Source organism: Triturus cristatus, chromosome 3_1 (assembly GCF_964204655.1).
Source record: "Triturus cristatus chromosome 3_1, aTriCri1.1, whole genome shotgun sequence".
Classification (NCBI taxonomy): Eukaryota; Metazoa; Chordata; class Amphibia; order Caudata; family Salamandridae; genus Triturus; species Triturus cristatus.
The window spans coordinates 18,008,521-18,029,667 of record NC_140583.1 but is presented as its reverse complement, the minus strand read 5'-3'; the positions used below and the strand labels follow the sequence as shown (position 1 = coordinate 18,029,667).

The 21,147-nt window shown below is 49.0% G+C and overlaps 1 protein-coding gene across 3 annotated transcripts in view; it reads left to right on the top strand.

Moving 5' to 3' along the window:
• DDB2 (damage specific DNA binding protein 2) overlaps window positions 1–21,147 on the top strand; it is a 171,319-nt gene that overhangs the window by 11,253 nt on the left and 138,919 nt on the right. For 2 of the 3 annotated variants that reach the window (XM_085646609.1, XM_085646608.1), the window contains exon 2: window positions 18,738–18,911. In XM_085646609.1, coding sequence (XP_085502735.1) covers window positions 18,738–18,911 — 174 coding nt within the window. Of the gene's footprint in view, window positions 1–18,717; window positions 18,912–21,147 lie in introns of all 3 variants that reach the window. The other variant, XM_085646610.1, reaches the window with a different exon arrangement.

Below are 21,147 nucleotides of genomic sequence, written 5' to 3'. Positions count from 1 at the left end.
CCAGTAGCCCGCTGTTAGGTCGAAGATACTGAAGTAGCGGGCGGCCCCCAGCCGGTCGATCAGCTCGTCTGCTCGGGGGATCGGATGAGCGTCGGTCCGGGTGACAGCGTTCAAGCCCCGGTAGTCGACGCAGAATCTCAGTTCAGGTGCGGTGCCGGGGGCAGCGGCTTTGGGGACCAATACAACCGGACTGGCCCAGGGACTGTCCGAGGGCTCGATGACCCCGATTGTGAGCATCTTGGCCACTTCCTCCTGTATGCAGGCCCGTACCCGATCTGGTACGCGGTAGGCCCGGTGTCGGACAGGGGGACTGTCCCCGGTGTCCACGTCGTGCAAACACCAAGGGGTGACCCCGGGGGTGAGGGAGAACAGGGTAGCGAACTGCAGCAGGAGGTTCCGGCAGCCCTGGCGTTGCTCCGAAGTGAGGGCGTCAGAGAGCCGGACCCCGTCCACGGAGCCGTCATTCTCCTGAGTCTTCAGAAGATCCGGGAGGGGTTCGGAGTCTTCCTCTGCCCCACTGTCCGTAGCCATCAGGAGGCTGAGTTCTGAGCGCACAAAGTGTGGTTTGAGTCGGTTGGTGTGGAGGACCCGAAGGGGGTTCCGGGAGGTCCCCAGGTCGATGAGGTAAGTGACGGGGCTTTTGCGCTCGACCACTTTGAAGGGCCCCGTCCACTTATCTTGCAAGGCACATGGTTCGGTGGGGGACATCACCCATACTTGTTGTCCAGGCTCGAACTCAACGGAGGAGGCATTGTGATCATACCACCTCTTCATGTCCTCCTGGCTGGCCTCGAGGTTCGCCTTGGCCATCTCTCTGAAGCGCCGGGTCTGATTGCGTAGGGCCAGGAGGTATTTGAAGACGTCTGGAGGGGTCTTTAGGGGGGCCATCTCCCAACCTTCTTTTACTAGGCTGAGGGGCCCTCGCACAGGGTGCCCGTACAGGAGTTCGAAAGGGCTAAAACCGAGGGACTTCTGGGGAACTTCTCGGTAGGCGAAGAGGAGGCACGGGAGTAGTACATCCCACTGGCGACGGAGGGGCTCTTCCAATCCCCCAATCATCCCCTTGAGAGTGCGGTTAAAACGCTCCACTAGTCCGTTCCCTTGGGGGTGATAGGGGGTCGTGAATCTGTAGGTGACCCCGCATTGTTGCCAGAGGGACTTCATGTATTTGGATATAAAGTTCGTGCCTCGGTCGCTGACGACTTCTCGGGGGAAGCCTACCCGGGAGAAGATCCCCATTAGGGCCCGGCCAACCACCGGAGCTGTCACGGTCCGTAGGGGCACCGCCTCGGGGTAGCGGGTGGCATGGTCCACCAGTACTAAGATGAACCTGTGTCCTTGTGCCGTGCGGGGGTCCAGAGGCCCCACAATGTCTATCCCCACCCTCTCGAACGGGGTGGTGACCACAGGGAAGGGTTGCAGAGGTGCTTTCAGCTTCCGACCACTCTTCCCGCTGGCTTGGCATGTGGGGCAAGATCGGCAGTGGTTCAGGACGTCGTTCCTCATTTTCGGCCAGAAAAAGTGGGTCACTAGGCGGCTGTACGTTTTGTCCTGGCCCAGGTGTCCAGCCAGGGGGACATCGTGGGCCAGGTTGAGCAGAAAGTCTCTGAAGCGGAGAGGTACCACCAGTACTCGACCGGCCCCCAGCTCGGCGATTCTTTGCTCGCTGTATAGCAGGTCGTTATCCCAGTAGACCCAGTGAGTTCCGGTGGAGTCCCCTGCGTTCTGGGCGCTGGCTTGTTGGCGGAGTCCCTCGAGGGAGGGACAGGTCTTTTGTTCCTGGCGGAACTGTTCTTGGGTGGGCCCCCCTTCTTGACGCCACTGAGCCAGGTCAGGAAGGTTCTGGGGTTGCGCGTCCCCTTCGGTCGTCGGGTCTGGGAGTCTGGCCTCGTCGTTGTCTTCTACTGGGGCGACCGGGGGCGGAGGTGCTGGCCATTCCGGTTCTTCTGATCGGGGGACGGCACGGGCGGCCATGGACCGGGTGGTTACGCAGGCCCAGTCCGGGAGGCCCAGCACCCCCAGGTGCTCTCTTCTCTCAACGGTGGCCCACGGGGAACTCTCGAGGTCATTCCCCAGGAGGCAGTCCATGGGGGCATCGTCCCGGACCGTCACCTTCAACAGGCCGGAGACCCCTCCCCATTCGAACGGGACGCAGGCCATTTGACACATACTCTCAGAGTTGTCTGCCGAGCGGACGGGGCAGAGAATGTTCGGCAGGATCTGCTCGGGCTTCACCAGGTGACAGCGGACGGCCGTCACACTGGCGCCTGTGTCACGCAAGGCCTCGGCTCGCTGTCCATTAATGGTCACCCACTGACCGTATTTCCTGGTGTTAGCGGGTAGGGGAGCCCGTGGGACCATGTCTCTTCCCCCTAAGCACGCCAGGACCATGGCGGCCGGTTCCCACTCTTGCTGGGCCGGCTCATACTCTTCTGGTTCCCCCGATAATCGCTCTTCCCCCAGGGCGGCGGCAGCTACCTGGCGGGGCTTGGGTGTTTGGTTCTGCGGGCAGCTCGGGTCATTGGCGTAGTGGCCGACTCGCTGGCATCGGTGGCACGTGACGTTGGCTCGGAACCCAGGACGCCACGGGGGGTTGCCCCGGCCGGCCGGAGGCGGGGTGCTGGCCACGGGTGTTGCTGGCAAGGCGTCTCTCCCTCGCCCCTGGCCCCCTCCTCCTCCCCGAGGACGGTGCTGGCCTGGGTTGCTTCTGTTCTGTTTGTGTGGCCCCCTCCGGCCCACTCGGGTGCTTTCCCATCGGTCAGCTTCGGCGGCGAGCTGCCGGGGGTCAGTCAGCTTACTGTCGAGGAGGTGCTGCCTGAGCTCGACGAAACAGTTGTTCGACAGGTGCTCCCATACCATAAGGTTAAAGAGTTGTTCGTAGGTGGTGACATGGCTCCCCTTGATCCAACCCTCGAAGGCACGGCTAAAATAGTTCACGTATTCTACCCCGAAGGCACGGCTAAAATAGTTCACGTATTCTACCCAAGTTGTACCTGGGATCCGGGTGCAATCTCTGAACCTCTGGCGGTACATCTCGGGTGTGAGGCCGTAGCGGGTGAGGAGGGCAGCCTTCATGTGGTCGTAGGACGACATTTGGTGATCTGGGAGCTGCAGTAGGGCATCGCGACCCTCGTTGATAAACCTCCCCCAAAGTCCGGCTCCCCAATCACTCCGGTCGATCCGGTGGGAGGTCATGGCGATCTCGTAGGCTTTAAACCACTGTTGTATGTCGTCTTCTCGGACATACTCGTGGACAACATCCTTGGGGATGTGGACTTTTTTCTCGATTGGCCCCGGGGTGTGTGGTCGCTCAGGCACCCCCAGTTCTTTATTCTGTTTCCGAAGTTCTATCTCCGCTAGTTGGCGCTCGTGCTCGAGCGTTATTTTTTTCTCCTCCAGCTCTCTCTGTCTCTGCTTCTCTTCTCGTTCTTCTCGGAGCCGCATATGCTCGAGGTTGAGTTTCTGTTCAGCTAACTTGAGTTCCCCATCCATCTTGAGTCGTGCCATTTCCAACTCGTGCAATCTGGTTCTTTCTCTTTCTCGGATCTCCTCCTGCGAGAGGCCCGTTCCCCGCTCCTCGGGAGCCGTGGCGTTCCCCTCTGGTGTGATGCTGCTTTGGTCGGAGGGTCTGGCGACCCCAGTTTCTGTCCACGACTCTAGGGCGTGCTTTAGATCATCCTTGGTACTCAGGCCGGTGGTAGCAATGCCAAGTTCTATGCAGAATTGTCTCAGTTCGCGGTGGTTGTATTCTTCTAACTTATCCATTTGGAATTTCTCGGTGGAGCTGCTATCTTTGGCTGACATCGTGTTTTTGTCGTGGGGTGAGCTACTCTCTGTACGATTACGCGTTGATTCGGATCGCGCCGCTGGCCACCAATGTTAGAAAGGGTAGACGGACCGGGAGGGTCGGCCGGGGTCAGGAGGAGAGGTCTCCGGGGAGAGCCGTCTCCAGCGATCGTACAGACAAGTAACTTCCCCCCCCCACAGACAGATACCACACACGGATAAGGTTCAGTGTTCTTTATAAGCACTTCTTAAGGTACGGTTGAATGGTACAAGGAGGTCTGGACTCAGGGGTCCCCTCGATTCAAGTCTCTCAATGCAGGGTAAGGGGGAGCGGGACAGTCTGTTTACCAGTCAGGTAGTTCGGATGAGATGATGACTAGCTCACACTCCTCGAGCTTGGTGGTTTAGTTGGTACGGGCCGCGGCAGCGCCAGCAGGTCCCGGTCGAGATGGTCGGGACACGGTCCGCGGCAGCGCCAGCAGGTCCCGGAAAGATGGTCGATGTACGGTCCGCGGCAGCGCCAGCAGGTCCCGGTGAGGATGGTCGTTACAACGGGCCGCGGCAGCGCCAGCAGGTCCCGACGAGGATGGATGTTGCAGAAGGCCGCGGCAGCGCCAGCAGGCAGGACGATGGTTCACAAGAGCGGGCTGCGGCCGCGCCAGTAGTCCGTCAAGGCTGAGTTCTCTCGGTGTCTCTCGACTCCAGGATACAACTGCCTTCCTGCTCCGGAGTTGCCCCAGTTATAGGGCAGGCGCTCTTTGATGTCCGGACCCTCGCACTTGGAGGTCGGAGGGCCCGGGATGAAGGTGTCCAGACACCCAGCAGGGGGTGGAGCCAGCGCCTGGGGGAGCTGGAGGCGATCGGCACCTGGCGGGGGAAGAGCTCTTGACACTTCGTCCTCCCATTGACCTGCCAAGTGGTCCGCTCACCTCCCGGGTGGATGGTGGTGCCGGGATGTCGGGGCCGGTCAGGCCCGGGGTTAGGGTCGGGGCGAGGCCACGCGGCCTCGTGGTGCAGGGCCCAAGATGGCGGCTTGAACCGGCCGGGGGAGCCGGTGGGGCTGGGCCCCGTGATGAGTAGAGGTCCGAGGGCAGAAGATCCGTCGGGAGACGGGGTACAGGTGCTTTTCGTGGGTTATGCCTGGTGGGCCGGAGCTCGGGCCCTGTCGTGCGGGGAGGGAGCAAGCCCTTCGTGTGGCCTGTCCAACAATGGAACATAGAGTCCTGGATGACTCCATTCAGCTGTTTTGGTGGAGAGTTGGAGGAGTCTATTTGCATAAATTGTTGTCTGCCAGGAAAGTATGACACAAACCAGTTTAAAGTAGTGTTATTTATACCATGCCTGTCGGAGAAGTGTCATGCAAACCCTAGCAGTGAACTGTATCAAAGGCCACTGACCAGCCAAGCAGCAGCAAGAGATCACCATTATCTGTGTTCAATAGACGGTCGTCTGTAACTTGGATATTGGCTCCCAAGCCGCAGACTGGTGGGGCTGGCGAAGGTTGTAGAGATCCAGGTGCTGTTGAAACTGGTATCGTCTGTCCTTTCAAGAAACGTATTCATATTAAGAAAAGAAGTGTGATGGATGGTGATAGTTTCTGAGAGCCACTGAAAGAAGGTTGAGGTTTGTTTTTAAGCAGTGTTCAGATTTTACCGGTCTTCAAAGATATGTGGACAAGACACGTGAGAAGAGAAGAGTGAATGATCTTCACACCGTGTTCAGGTTGATGATATACACGCTCCAGCCACAGAATAGAGAAGGGCCCCATAGTGGAGCGAATGATCGGCTCGGACTTGTACAGCACAATAGAGACCTCAGAAGATCGGATGGAATAAGGTCCGAGAAAGATGGGAACATAAGAATTTAAGGATAGCAGTAAAGAGTCCAGTTTCGGAGGCCTTGGAAAAGCAGCATGGATGTGGACAGCATGGAAATCAGCAGCAGAGGGTTCCAGAATTTGGGGTGGATCCTTAAATGTGCCCTGATTGAAGGCCCAAAACTCGGTGCCGACGACAATGTATATGGATGAAGCACTCCTACACCTGAATGATCGACAATGTTACAGGCGGGGTGATTGGAAGACGGTAAAACTAGCTTGGAATGACTTCAACACAAAGCTGCTATCATGATAAAATGCTGGGTTACTAAGCAGTGACAAATTTAAATACCTTAAAGTAAACCATCCGGTAATTCCAGTAGTATACCTAATTCCAAAGATACACAAAGACCCCAACAAACCTCGTGGAAGACCTATAATTTCCGCAAAGAACAGTATCATGGAGAATACTTTGCGGTATATTGATTATTTCCTACAGGAGCATGTCAAAAATATACCATCGTATTTACAGGATACAGGGGATTTCCTGAGAAAGCTAGACACTATAGTTTGGCAAGAGGATTACTTGCTAATAACTCTTGACGTCACTGCTCTGTACACCAGCATACACCATCTAGATGGTGTCAGAGCAGTTGAACATTACTTGCGGACAAAACCACTCCATATGCTGAAACATAACAAAATGCTGTCAGACATGATCTTGACATGTTTAAATAACAACTGCTTTTTGTTCCGAAGTCAGGTGTTCCAACAAATGAGAGGTGTGACTATGGGGGCTTGCTTCTCCCCCAATTACACGTGTCTACATTTGGGACTGTGGGAGGAGCAAGTCCTTATGGCTAGGTTTGGGCATATTCTGACCAATCATATAATAACCTGGTACCATTACATAGACGATTTGTTCCTCATTTGGAGAGGTTCTGAGTCAGAAGCTAATTTGACAATAACCTCAATCTTGAATTTACAGCACAAGTTAGCAAGGTATCCGTAAACTTTTTGGATGTGGAAGTGTACTTAAAGATAATCATCTGGAGACCCGGTTACATCGCAAATCCTCAGCGGGCAACACAGTGCTACATGCCATCAGCCACCACCCTGACCATCTGATACACCGCATCCCTATGGTGAGATGCTGCGTATCAGACGCATTTGTAGTGTTGATGCTGACTGCATAAATGCTCCGGTTCAGAGCAAGAAAAGATTTCTAGCTAGGGGGTACACTGTTAATATGCTTGATAGAGCGATTAAGAAAGCAAGCACTATTTTTTGTTCTACAGCGTTAGGTTGCAGCCCCAATCAAGCTGAGTTGCCCAATATATCCAGAGCCATCATCGAACCACCCAGGTTGATTACCACGTACAGTCGACAACACAATAAGTTGCGCATGATATTCAACAAAAATTGGGTGGTTGTCCGTAATGACCCAGTGATTGGTGTCTCTATCCAAAGCTCCTGAAATAACCTTTCGCAGAGCACGTTCAATGAACGACATGCTTGTCAAGAGCAGTCCTGAAGTATCAACTACCAGTTCCTGGTTACAATCAACCAAAGGCTTTATGAAATGTGCATCCTGCAAAGCCTGTAAACTAGGAAGGAACAAAATATCATACAGAATCCCTTTTAATGATGATCCTGTAGTTATCTCTAAAAAACTAACATGCAAAACTGATGTTCGAGGCATATGAGCTGCAGAGTCACACACTGAGGATAAGATCGCCATCTGGTGTTGGGCTCGGATGATTGCAGGTTGTTGTTGTCTTCGGAAGAAGCCTTTGGTCACGAGGTTGGTGACTCCTCCCCTGGACAACAGTGCGCATGGGCATCCACTCCATCGGCAGATTGTTTTTTTCCGCCATTGGGTTCGGATGAACTTTTTTCCGCTCCAGCAGAAAACTTCCGGCAATCGATTTAACTCTTTAATCTTCATTCCATCGACGTCGACATCAACTCGGACCGGTTCCGGAAGCGGCTGATGGACAGGACACCCTTCAAAAAATGCCCCCAGTGTGGAGCGAAGTTCCCCCACAGTGACCACCACGAGGTTTGCAACCTCTGCCTGTCGCCGGAACACAACGAGTCCACCTGTCCAGCTTGTTCCGCTTTCCGTTCGAAGAAGACCCTCCGGGACCGAAGAGCTCGACGCCATATTATGGCCAAACCAGCTCCAGAACCGGAGGACATCTTTGCTCAAGATGTTCCCGAAGACGACACCGAAGATCTCGAGATCGTGTCCGAGGCCGACGATTCCGATGACCTCATCACTCCAGGGCAGCGTGTGAGTACCACCCCCCCTGCCCCTGCCCCATCCAAAAAAGCATTGGTCAAGACTCCGCCAGCTGGGCCCAGTCGCGACCGGAAATCCTCTTCAGAAGCCCCGCCCTCGGGCCCGGCTCCGAAGACATCTAAGCCTGTGGGTGGCTCGGGCTCGAGCAAACCTCACCTGATTGTGCCTTTAACACCCTCGGCACCCAAACACCCACTGTCGGCACCGAAACAGGCTCCAAGACCGAAATCTCCTTCGGCACAGAAACGTTCCTCGGCACCGAAGTCTCCACCGGCACCGAGACGTTCTTCAACATCGATGCCTGAAAGTCCATCGGCACCGAAAACTCAGTCGGCACCGAAAACTCAGTCGGCACCGAAAACTCAGTCGGCACCGAAAACTCAGTCGGCACCGAAAACTCAGTCGGCACCGAAAACTCAGTCGGCACCGAAAACTCAGTCGGCACCGAAAACTCAGTCGGCACCGAAAACTCAGTCGGCACCGAAAACTCAGTCGGCTCCGAAAACTCAGTCGGCTCCGAAAAATCCATCGGACCCGAAAAAATCATCGGCGCCGAAAACTGCGTCCCCGCCGAAAAAAGCTCATAAAGACCCGAAGCGGACATCACAGACACCACCTTCGGAGCCAGATGAACTTTTTCGACCAGATCCTACTCAGAAGCGGATCTACATCAATCCTAACACGGGACATGTGACTGCCATCCCATATAAAAAGCGGAAGCTGGACACTACACCTCCCCCAGCTCCCATACGGAAAAAGGACTGTGCTACTTCACCACTTCGTCCTTCCTCTCCTGTTTTACCTCCTAACCCGTCCCCCCCTCCTCCTCCTGATTCTCCTTTACCTTTACCTTTACCATCTCCCTATCATTCACCTCCTCCACAGGATGATAATGATGACTTAGGGGGAGGGGCGGACCCTGATTTATTTAATGATCCTGTTGATCCAAACGACCCTTTTACGTTCCCAGACCCAGCACCCATGGATGACTGGTCTTATCCTATACCTGACATGCCTGACCCCACTACCTACCCCTCCAAGCCCTCCCCTCCTGATGACCACCTAGGGTTCGGCCAACTTATAAATAGGGCAGCAACATTCCACGGCGTTACAATGCACACAGACGCCCTTGAAGAGGACTTTCTCCTTGATACCTTTGAGCAGTCACAAAAGACTGTTCACATACTGCCCATGATCAAAGGGGTTATAAAGCATGCTACTGAAGTCTTTAAGGACCCTGTTCGAGCTAGGGTTCTCAACCCACGCATCGAAAAAAAGTACCGACCAGCCCCGCAAGACCCTGCATACATTAAGGCCCAGCTCCCTTTAGACTCCCTAGTCGTATCAAATGCCAGGAAGCGCGCTAACTCACAGACAACTGGAGAAACGCCTCCCCCAGACAAAGAGTCTAAGCTTTTAGAAGCCTCGGGCAAACGGGTCGCCGCGCAGGCGGCTAACCATTGGCGTATTGCGAATACCCAGGCCCTGTTAGCCAGGTATGATAGAGCGCATTATGACCAACTTGAGGACCTTATGCAACATCTGCCTGAACCTTTTAAGTCCCAGGCCTCTGACCTCATCCAGGAAGGCAAATTAATATCTAATGCCTCCATTAAATGCGCCTTAGATGCAGCAGACACTGCTTCTTGAGCGGTCAATACTAGCGTCTTACTCAGACGACATGCCTGGCTCCGTATTTCCGGTTTTAAACCGGAGGTTCAAACCGCAATTCTAGCTCAACCTTTCAACCAAGAGCAGCTATTTGGCCCTGCAGTGGATACTGCATTAGAAAAAATGAAAAAGGATAATGAAACTGCCAAGTCTATGGGAGCACTGCAGTCTCATCAAAACCGGGGTTCCTTTCGTCGCTCCTTTTATAGAGGAGGCTCCAAAAACACATCAACTGAGACCACGTCCACCTTTAAAAATTCTGGACAAACATCCCCTAACAGAGGTTATTTCCGGGGAGGTTATAGGGGAAACAATAACAAAGGTCGAGGGCGGGGCAACAACAACAACACCCGCACCTCACCAGCCACCAAACAGTGACTTGCCACCACTCCCCCCAGACCATTCCACTCCGGTCGGGGGGCGACTCCAACAATTCCTGCCTGTCTGGACTTCCATCACCACAGACAGGTGGGTAAGACCAATTATCCAGTCTGGCTACTGCCTCGAACTCATACAATCCCCCCCAAACATACCGCCCAAACAACGTCCAATGTCCTCGCATCATCTCTCTCTCCTCAAACAAGAAGTTCAATCCCTGTTACAAAAACATGCGATAGAACCAGTCCCCCTTCAACATCAGGGAAAAGGGGTATATTCTCTATACTTCCTCATTCCCAAAAAGGACAAAACACTAAGGCCCATACTGGATCTCAGACTACTAAACCAGTATATACATTCGGATCATTTTCACATGACCACTCTCCAACAAGTCCTCCCACTTTTACAACAGGGAGACTTCCTCGCCACATTGGACCTCAAGGACGCATACTTTCACATCCCTATGCATCCCGCTCACAGAAAATATCTACGATTTGTGGTAGATGGGCAACACTATCAATTTACAGTTCTCCCATTCGGAGTAACAACAGCACCCAGAGTGTTCACCAAGTGCCTAGCAGTCGTGGCAGCGCATCTCAGAAGACAACAGATCCATGTCTTCCCCTATCTGGACGATTGGCTCATAAAAGCCAATACATACCAAAAATGCGTTCTCCACACTCATCGCACGATTCAAACTCTCCACGATTTGGGATTCACTATCAACTACCCCAAATCCCACCTACAACCTTCCCACTTACATCAGTATCTAGGAGCAACCATAGATACATCCAAAGCCATTGCCTATCCCAGCACAGCCAGGATAGCCAGTATACAAAATCTCATCTCTCAATTTCAAACTCATCCATCTCTTCCAGCAAGAGTGTTCATGCAGCTCCTAGGCATGATGGCGTCATGCATCTCCATAGTCCCACACGCACGACTTCAAATGCGTCCCTTACAGGAATGCTTAGCACAACAGTGGAACCAAGCTCACGGACAACTTACCGATCTGGTGTTGGTGGACAGTCGCTCACTTCGATCACTGAAATGGTGGAACACCATCAACCTGTCCAAAGGGAGACCGTTCTTAGAGCCTCTTCCACAAGTTGTGCTAACTACAGACGCATCTCTCACGGGGTGGGGAGCCCACCTCCTTCACCATACCACTCAGGGCAGATGGACCAGCCAACAAAAACTGCTCCACATCAACCACCTGGAACTCTTAGCAGTGTTCCTAGCACTAAAATCCTTTCAAATTCACCTAAAGAACAAAACTGTCCTCATACGCACAGACAACATGACGACAATGTATTATATACAGAAACAGGGAGGGACACACTCTCTCCAACTGTCCCAACTGGCACAGCAAATCTGGAGATGGGCAATTCCCCAAAACATCTACCTGTTAGCAGAACATCTCCCAGGGATCCACAATCAAGTGGCCGACCTCCTAAGTCGCCACACACAACAGATCCACGAATGGGAACTACACCCCAAGGTTCTACTCCCCTTCTTCCAAAAGTGGGGACAACCAGACATAGACCTGTTCGCCACTCCCGAAAACACAAAATGCCCAACCTTCGCCGCCAGGTTTCCACACCCACAGTCGAAGGGCAATGCCCTATGGATGAACTGGTCAGGCAGATTTGCGTACGCCTTTCCGCCTCTCCCACTAGTTCCATTTGTGGTACGCAAACTGAAACAACAGTCACTAACACTAATACTAGTGGCTCCCACTTGGGCACGTCAACCGTGGTTCACCACACTGCTGGAACTATCTTTAGTTCCACATCAAAAGCTACGCCTCTCCCCGGATCTATTAACCCAGAACCATGGAGAAATCAGACACCCAGATCCTCAAACACTGAACCTAGCGATCTGGCTCCTGAGGTCCTAGAGTTCGGTTACCTCAATCTCCCTCCAGACTGTATGAATATCATAAAGGAAGCCAGACGACCTACTACTAGAGCGTGTTATGCCGCTAAATGGAAACGATTTGCCATCTACTGCGCTAATAATGACATACATCCATTGGATGCTTCCATCCAAAACATCATTTGCTATCTACTACACTTGCAAAGATGCAATCTAGCGTATTCCTCTATACGTCTACACCTAGCAGCCTTGGCAGCCTACTTGCAAAATAGGCAACACCTGTCCCTCTTTAAGGTACCAGCCATCAAAGCGTTTATGGAAGGTCTCAAAAGAATTCTTCCCCCAAGATTGCCACCTGCACCAGTGTGGAATCTCAATGTGGTTCTAACAAGACTCATGGGTCCCCCATTTGAACCTATGCACAAATGTGAATTGCAATTCCTAACATGGAAGGTAGCCTTCCTTATCGCAATCACTTCCCTGCGCAGAGTAAGTGAAATACAAGCCCTTACACTTGAGGAACCTTTCTTACAACTACACCGTAACAAAGTGGTTCTTAGGACAAACCCTAAATTTCTTCCAAAAGTGATTTCCCCTTTCCACCTTAACCAATCAGTAGAACTACCGGTCTTCTTCCCAAATCCAGACTCGGTAGCTGAAAGGGCCCTACATACCTTAGATGTTAAAAGAGCCTTGCTTTATTACATCGACAGGACAAAACCTTTTCGAAAGACAAAACAACTCTTTGTTGCTTTCGCGCCACCACACAAAGGCAACCCGATCTCCAAATCAGGAATAGCCCGGTGGATAGTTAAATGCATCCAAATATGCTACCTCAAGGCTAAACGTACACTTACAGTTCCCCCTAGGGCGCACTCCACGCGTAAAATAGGGGCTTCTATGGCCTTCTTAGGCAATATTCCCTTAGAAGACATTTGCAAGGCAGCCACATGGTCTACCACGCATACCTTCACTAAACACTATTGTGTTGACGTGCAGGCCAAACAACAGGCCTCCGTGGGCCAGGCTGTCCTAAAAACTTTATTTCAAGCTGCTGCAACGGATACAGGCGACCACCGCTAAGGGGAGCACTGCTGTATAATCTATCCTCAGTGTGTGATCTGCAGCTCATATGCCTCGAACGGAATATGCTACTTACCAGTATGCATCTGTTCTTGGCATGTAGAGCTGCAGAGTCACACACGCCCGCCCGCCTCCCCGGGACCTGTATCTGTTCCAGCATCCGTCTTACTTAGACATTACACATGGACATCCTTTCTTTCTTTTCTATATACTCCATCTTTTCCCATCATGGCGAAAAACAATCTGCCGATGGAGTGGATGCCCATGCGCACTGTTGTCCAGGGGAGGAGTCACCAACCTCGTGACCAAAGGCTTCTTCCGAAGACAACAACAACCTGCAATCATCCGAGCCCAACACCAGATGGCGATCTTATCCTCAGTGTGTGACTCTGCAGCTCTACATGCCAAGAACAGATGCATACTGGTAAGTAGCATATTCCTTTGCTGTTTATGTGCTGGAGTGTACCTGTGGCCTGCAATATGTTGGTAGTACCAAGTTGCAGGTCCACTAGCGTATACTCCAGCACATGAGGGCTATCAGTAATAACGACGCAGCATATCCAGTTGCTAGGCACTTTAAAGAGATCCATGGTAGTTGCCTAGACTATCTGAGTTACTTTGTGGTGAATACTGTCCCACCCCTTCGACGTGGTGGTGACCGCGAACCCTTGTTAAGAAAGTTAGGTACATCCTCGAGTTAGACACCAAAACTCCGAATGGGCTCAACTCGAGTGAGGATTTTTTCACCTGCCTTTAATTCTCCCACTCTTTCGATATTTCACCTACAGCTATCTGTATTGTGTTTAACACAAATGTCTGACCTCCGTACTGTAAAGTTTTAGTCATACGGCAGACATATTATTTTCCCTGATTTTAATATTTGCTTTTTCTTTTTCACTCCTTTCCTCTTTTTGATGCTATATCAATATAACGTGTCTGTTTGAGGCAGATCAGACGTGGGGCCCAAGTGGGCTTCATATAGTTGTATTTAGAGACCATTTCACCATTTTTTATTTTACAAGTCGGAGTACAAAGGGTCTCCCTGATTATCAAACAATATTGTTTGTTCCCCCAAGCAATTATATGTATATATGTGATTTTATACATATGGTAATTTTAGGTATTTATGACGTAATAAATATTTATTAGCGCTTTTAGGGGTTCTTTGTAACTACCATTTGGCACTTTAATCTTGAATGAATATTTTAATCAATTAATTGATTTTAATTTTTTACATGAGTGTATCGATTGTGGTTTAAGATTCTGATAAGAGATCAGGGACATCCCATCTACATGGGAATGCATTAATTCCATGACCCACTTGGGCATGATTTACTACCGTTCTCTTAAGTACTTCAAATAAATTGATGGGAGAAAAAACTTTTTTTATACATTTGTGGCAGGTGGTCTGATGTGACATGACCATTGATCAAGGTTAAAACATGCTCATGATAGAACTTTCCATGTATATATATTCACTGAAAAAACCATAGGTTTCAGGGGCGTTATAGTTAGCTGGACATTTCCCTCGTACAAAACCCTAGAAATTCCCCCGTTATAGTTAGTTCAGCTAACTATAACTCGCGCCCCCGCAATGCACTGCTGATGACGTCACATATTACATAACTCATGACATGGTTAGTGACATCACTGATGACATCACTGATGACGGCATCCAGTGAGTGTGTGTTTTTGTAAATTTTAAATATGTTTAATATATATATTGGGAAAAACCTATGGAAGAATGAGTGGGTGTATAAGTGTGTGAATGGATGATTTTCTAGGTGCGTAACTGACTGTATAAGTGAGTCATTAAACGTGTCTTACTGCAGACTAGTGACTAAACTGTGTGAATGTCTGTATCTGTCTGTCTGTTGGTGTATAAGCGGCTGCATGGTTTTGTGAATAGCTATATGAGTGTCTCTATGGGTTATTGATTGGTTGTCTGAGTATCTGTATGGGTGTCTGAGCGTTTGTGTGGGTGGGGTGTGTGTGACTCTGTGCATACATGTGTGAGTGGGTGATTCTATGGGTGCATGGTTTTAAGAGTGCATCTGTGATGGACTGTATGGTTGGGTGAGTGTATGTATGGGTGTGTTAGTGAATGTATATCTCAGTGGTACATTTGTGACTAACTACATATGTGAAAGGCAGTATATATGTGTGTAAGAGTATATAAGTGGGTAGATGTGAGAGTGTGTGATTGTGAGAGTGGCTGTATGGATGAGTGTGTGCTTGTATCAATGATTGTATAAGAACGTAAGAATGTGGTACTATTTTTATGAGTAAGTGAACTTGTGTGTGTATAACTGCATAGGTGAGTAAATGGGAGTGTTATTAATTATTTGCATGACTGACTAGGTGTGAGAGTACCTCTATGGATGATTGGTGGTGTGTGAGTGTCTATGTAGGTGTATAAATGCATATGATAGTCCTGTACTGAGTGACTAAGTATGAGTGACTGTACAGGTGAGTGAGTGGATGTGTGTGTAGATCTAAGAGTCAATGAGTGGGTATGTAGTTATTGGTATTGGAGTATCTATGGTTTTGAGAATGGACGTCTGAAATTTTGATTCAGTATATCAAAGGGTGTGAGAAGATGCACTAATTTATCACATGGATGACGTCATCAGTGATGTCATTTGAGATGTCATTTGAGATGTCATCAGTGATGTCATCAGTGATGTAATATGTGACATCATCAGCAGTGCATTGCGGGGACGCGAGTTATAGTTAGCTGAACTAACTATAACGGGGGAATTTCTAGGGTTTTGTACGAGGGAAATGTCCAGCTAACTAGAACGCCCCTGAAACCTATGTTTTTTTCAGTGAATTTCTAAGGTTTTTTAAATGCCAATTCCTAACTATAACGCCCCTAAAACTTTATTCTTAGATATATTTTTTTTAATTAAATTATAATTACATTATACATTACAATACAAAATATACTTTCTCAGAATGAATTACTTTAGTTTAAATACTTGGCAAATAGGCCACACACATTTTCAAGTACAGTAGTTACAGTTGTTGCAATGGGAAACACAATTTCAAACACAAAGCAACATTAAGCTCAATGTGAATTTCTAGTTAAATGCAATTAGTTACTTTATGGATTACTTTTCTAACCACAGGACTGGATCCTAAATTCAGTCCTTGGACATCTCCTGTAAACAGTTGAGTAAAAGCGCTTTGTTTACAGTAGTAATTTTTAAGGAATATTATTGTATTTTAAAAGTTGACACTTAGAAACTTTTACCCATAGAATCTACAATGTTATCCTATGGCAGAAAGTTCACTTAGCAGGTAAGTAGTGTTATCGTTACTTTTTCTTACTCAGTGGCCGATCCTGGATCCAGCACTGGCCAACCTCCTATAAACAGTTGAAAGAATGTGTTTAAGTCATACAGACGATTTTTTAGGAATATTTTTAGTTTGTGAAAATAGACACTTCGAAACTTTTCTGGTGAAAACCACACAATGGATTCCTATGGAAGGAAATACAAGTTACTGGTAAGTACTACGCTTAGAATTACCTTTAAAGGGTCAGTGCTGGGCTAAAAGATGCAGCCCTGGGTTCTCTCCTGATAACAGGTGAGTAAATCGGAATTCGTAGTTCGGCTGATTTTAGAGGAATTTTTGTATGTTTCAAAAATGGACACTTAGAAAATTTTCTGGTGAAAACCACACAATGGATTCCTATGGAAGGAAATACAAGTTACTGGTAAGTACGCTTAGAATTACTTTTCAGGGTCTGTGCTGGGCTAAAAGATGCAGCACTGGGTTCTCTCCTGATTAAAGGTGAGCAAATCGGAATTCGTAGTTCGGCTGATTTTAGAGGCATATTTGTACATTTCAAAAATGGACACTTAGTACATTTTCTGCTGAAAACCACACAATGGACTCCTATGGAAGGAAATACAAGTTACTGTTAAGTACGCTTAGAATTACTTTTCAGGGTCTGTGCTGGGCTAAAAGATGCAGCACTGGGTTCTAAGTTGGGGAATTAATTCCTCTTCAATCCTGAGGTCCCCTGGGGGCCAACTAGCCCACCAGGTACCTCCAGTATGCGCGCGCGTGTGTGTGTGTGTGTGTGTGTGTGTGTGTGTGTGTGTGTGTGTTTGTGTGTATATATACATATACAGACCCACTGGGGTTTTCACTGTCCAAATTTTTAAACGTGCAAGCAACCCACTGTAGTTTTATTTTACGGCACTACAATAACCAGCATGCTCAGCAAGAGCCAACGCCCACTGGGGCAGCAGGTGGAACTAATTCAGTAATGCCGGTGTGCTTCAAATATTAAGGACTTTGCCTCTGAGGAAATGCTGTGTGAAGCAAGAAACGCGTCAGGCTGTGTATTTTTTGGAACAGACTTCCATCCAGTGTGTTGCAGCCTCTCAAATAAAAACGAAATTCCAGCTATCTGCGTGGGCTCTCCTAAATGGGAATTTTCTTTGTTGGATATATATATTTATATATATATATATACGTACCGTATTAGTGCATCATCTCCCTGAGAGGCACAACTGATGGGATGATTATTACTCTCCCTTCCATGCAATGGACGGACTCTAGCACTAGCTATAAATACACCACCTTTTTTACATCAGGTCTTCAATTGTCCAATAATGAATAAATAATTTGTTTTATTATTTGTTATTTTATAATTTGGATCATTCTTCCTGTACGTCATTTATTACGGTGAATAGGTGTGAGATTATAAAACAGGGAAAATGTATCATTTCTTTTTTCCTGTTCTACATTGATGGCAGTTCTTATGTATTGAGAGTCTGTTTTCCGCATGTAAGCACAATATTCTTTTTTCTATGTCTATTGAAAAGAAAAAAACTGCTTGGTCATGATTGGTTGTTTTGAAATGAAATGCTTTTATATGTTGCCATTTCCTTTTTTTTCTGTGACTTTGACAAAGACCGTGAGGTTGAAACGCGTCAGTCATTAAATTGCTCTTTTTCTACGAATCCTGAGTGCGACTCTTACCTTCTTTGAGGGTTTTCTTGCATATATATATATATGTGTGTGTATTCTATTTGATCTACATGTATACGTATATATAACACATTTATGCACTGAAAAAACTAAAGGTTAAAGTGACGTTATAGTTAGGTGCTCAAATAAAACACTGGCATTTGCAAGTTGTAATTCACTACGCTAGCTATAACCTGCACCCCGTGCACTGTTTGACTTCACTCATGACATCATTGATGCCATTACTGGTGACATCTCAAATGACTTCATTCATGACATTGCTAATGACATCATTGTGCACAGCCCACCTTTGTGTAGCACTGCTGCTCGCTGTACTGGGCCTGCGCCATTCTGCTGTTCCTTCACTGGGTTTTGATAGGCTCACTTCCTCAAGCTCCCTTCCCCGCCCAAGCTGGCACCAGCACACTTCTGTCATACTGTCATGGTTGTGTTGATCCCCTTTGTGCAGTCATTTCCCATGCTGCGTCCGCAGCACTACCTCAGCATTATGATGTGCGGCCTCGCCTCCGTAAGTGGCCGGGCTGTGTACCAGGACGCCCTCCGATCCTCGGTGCGGAGCCTTCCTCATGTAGAATGATTGTCTGCCTGACCTTTCCCTAACTCTCCTCGCAATCCTGAACTTAGTTGTGTGAGTCTCGGCAGGCTTGCAGGCACTGGCTTGAGCTACTTCCATCAGAGGTTGGAATTTGAGGGGAGGTTGGGTGAAAACACTTGTTTGAGCATCCTTTGACATTATTAATGCTGCACACTTTACAGGGCCTAATGGACATCTAAGCTCTGTTTCCACCTTCAGCACCTGTGTTTTGTCTCTAGTGAGCACAATGGCTCCAAAGAAAACCGAGAAAGAGAAGAAGCCACTACCTGACCCTGAGGAAAAGGCAAACCATGTCTGTCCTGGGAAGAGGAAGCAAGGTGGCAGCACACAGGAGCCTCTGGCCAAGAAACTGCGCGTGAAGAAGCTGTCGTCCGGCCTGCCTGGCAGGGGAGGTAATGTCATTTCCACGCTATTACTAGCACCAATTCCAGAATGCGTTTTAGGATGGTTTTGCTGATTGCTAAATGTCATGGTGCTGAGTATGGCCACCTAATATTGAAAGGCCTTCCATCAACAGTGCTCAGACCTTTAGGCCCAAATTACAGGTTGCGCAGTACTGTGCACGCAGAAGTAAATGGCTCTCCGAGCAGCTAGACAAGGGTCCGCCAGCATCCGATGGAGATGATGACACAAATACCTAAATACAAACTTCTGGGTTGATGTGAGTGTACCAAAATGGAGCAAACACCAGCCAGATAAACCGGGTCTCGCTCTTCGACACGAACCACGGTTCTGCACTCAAAGCTCAGACTGATCTATTCAGAAGCAGAAATCTAACTATTGATCCATCCATGGAAAAGAGGATGATCTGTGGGGCCACTTTTCCCTCTAATTGAGAGTTGAGAACCTCTGAGTAAAACATCACTTTGAAGAACTAATCTTACTGCTACCCACCAGGGTTTCTTTGCGGGTAGCATTTGGAAACTGTTTTGTTAAGAATTATAAACCCTGCTTCATTTTAAAAGGCAGGTCTATTATTTAAAGGGCTTGGCTGCATTCCAGTAATCAATGTCAGAACATTCGTGAGTAAAATGTTATTTTGCTTTTCACCAAACACCCCCTTTTTAGGTCTCGCCTGACCCAGCGCATGCGCTGGTCTGGCGAGACTTATTGAGAGGGCTCCAAAAAGTGTTACCAGGCCAGCCTAGAGCTACAGTGCATGTGCGCGGGCGCGCGCACCGCGATTACTTTCACGGCCGCTTTGATGTTTGATTGTGATCGGGATCACTTTCGCGGCTGCACGGCCACTTTTCATAGCCATTAGGTCTCGCTTTTGGGACCTTATAAGTATTTAGTTATGCAACTGTTGCATGGCTAAACACTTATAAGGTCCCAAAGGCGAGACCTATTTGTGAGAAGTTGGCCTGGTATATGCTGCTCACTAGTTCTAGTGATCACCTTGTACCATGCCAAGCAACCCTTATGGTGGTGGTTGAAGTCAACCTTGATAGACCAGCTATCCTAGTGGTAGCGTGGACAGTGCAGTCTGCAGGCTAAATTCTTGAGGGCATGTGAAGCCAGCTGTTTTACCATATGTAACCCCCTAGAATACCAAATGAAAGGACACCACACAGATATATATTCAAAATATATATGTATTTATTTACTAAAAGTATCCCCTATACTCGTTATGAGCACAGAAGCACATTCGTTAAAACAAGGCAATGTTTAAATATACAGAAGTTGCACAATTATGGATGGGGCCGGGTGGCCCGCTAAACCATATACTAAAATAGTGGTATAAGAACCACGTTTAGAAGAGTAAGAAGGCCTAGGGCCTTGAGAATTGCTGGGACTACAAGGAGCTAACAGTAGTTAGTGACCAGGAGGCCCACAGGATGCGTGTGCAGTGTTGAAAGTTACACGCGGGCACCTATTGGATTCAATGGGTGCGTAAAAGTCACAAAGTTAAAGCAAAGGGAGTCTTCCGGATGGACCAGAACCTAACAACTGGAAACCTAGACACTAGAGATGTTTCTCTACACAGGAGCACCGGAGTGCCAGCGTTACCTCGCCCACAGGAAGCGGGCCAGGCGAGAAGAGTTCCGGTGGATCCAAGGGTGGATCTGAAGAGTAGAAGACCTGAAAGCAGAGGGGACACTGTTCAGAGTCACTAGCCAGTGACCGGCGTGGAACCAGGAAGGAACCAGGCGATGTCGGGTGCCAACAGGTGAAAAAGTGAAGCTTGTCTCTGCAGCCACGTGGAAGTGAAGATGTCGACGACGTCCAGGAGTCACTCACGAGCTGTCCCACGAAGGCTCTAGCTGATGGCGGTGTCGGCTTCTCGATGGGAGCAAACAGGCCTTGGCTAATGCAAGCCACGCAGGAGTCGATGAAAGCTTGGTGCTCTGACCAGCAAGGTCAGAGGGGCTGCTCCTTTTCACAGGAGCAAGGGCCAGTCTGGAGCAACCAGACCAGCAGTGTTGTTCGTAGATTTCGTCGCCAAGATGGCCACTAGCCAACGGGCCAGTAACCGGGATGACGCGTCGAGTGGCAAAAAGCAAAAGGGCCCCACGCAGGTCTCGTGGATGCTGGAGGGCTGGGCTTTGGTGCAAATGCTGCTCGGTGTTGGGGCTTCTCAGGGCCCTATGCACAACGATGAGGATGCCTCGGGTGCTGCGCAGTCAG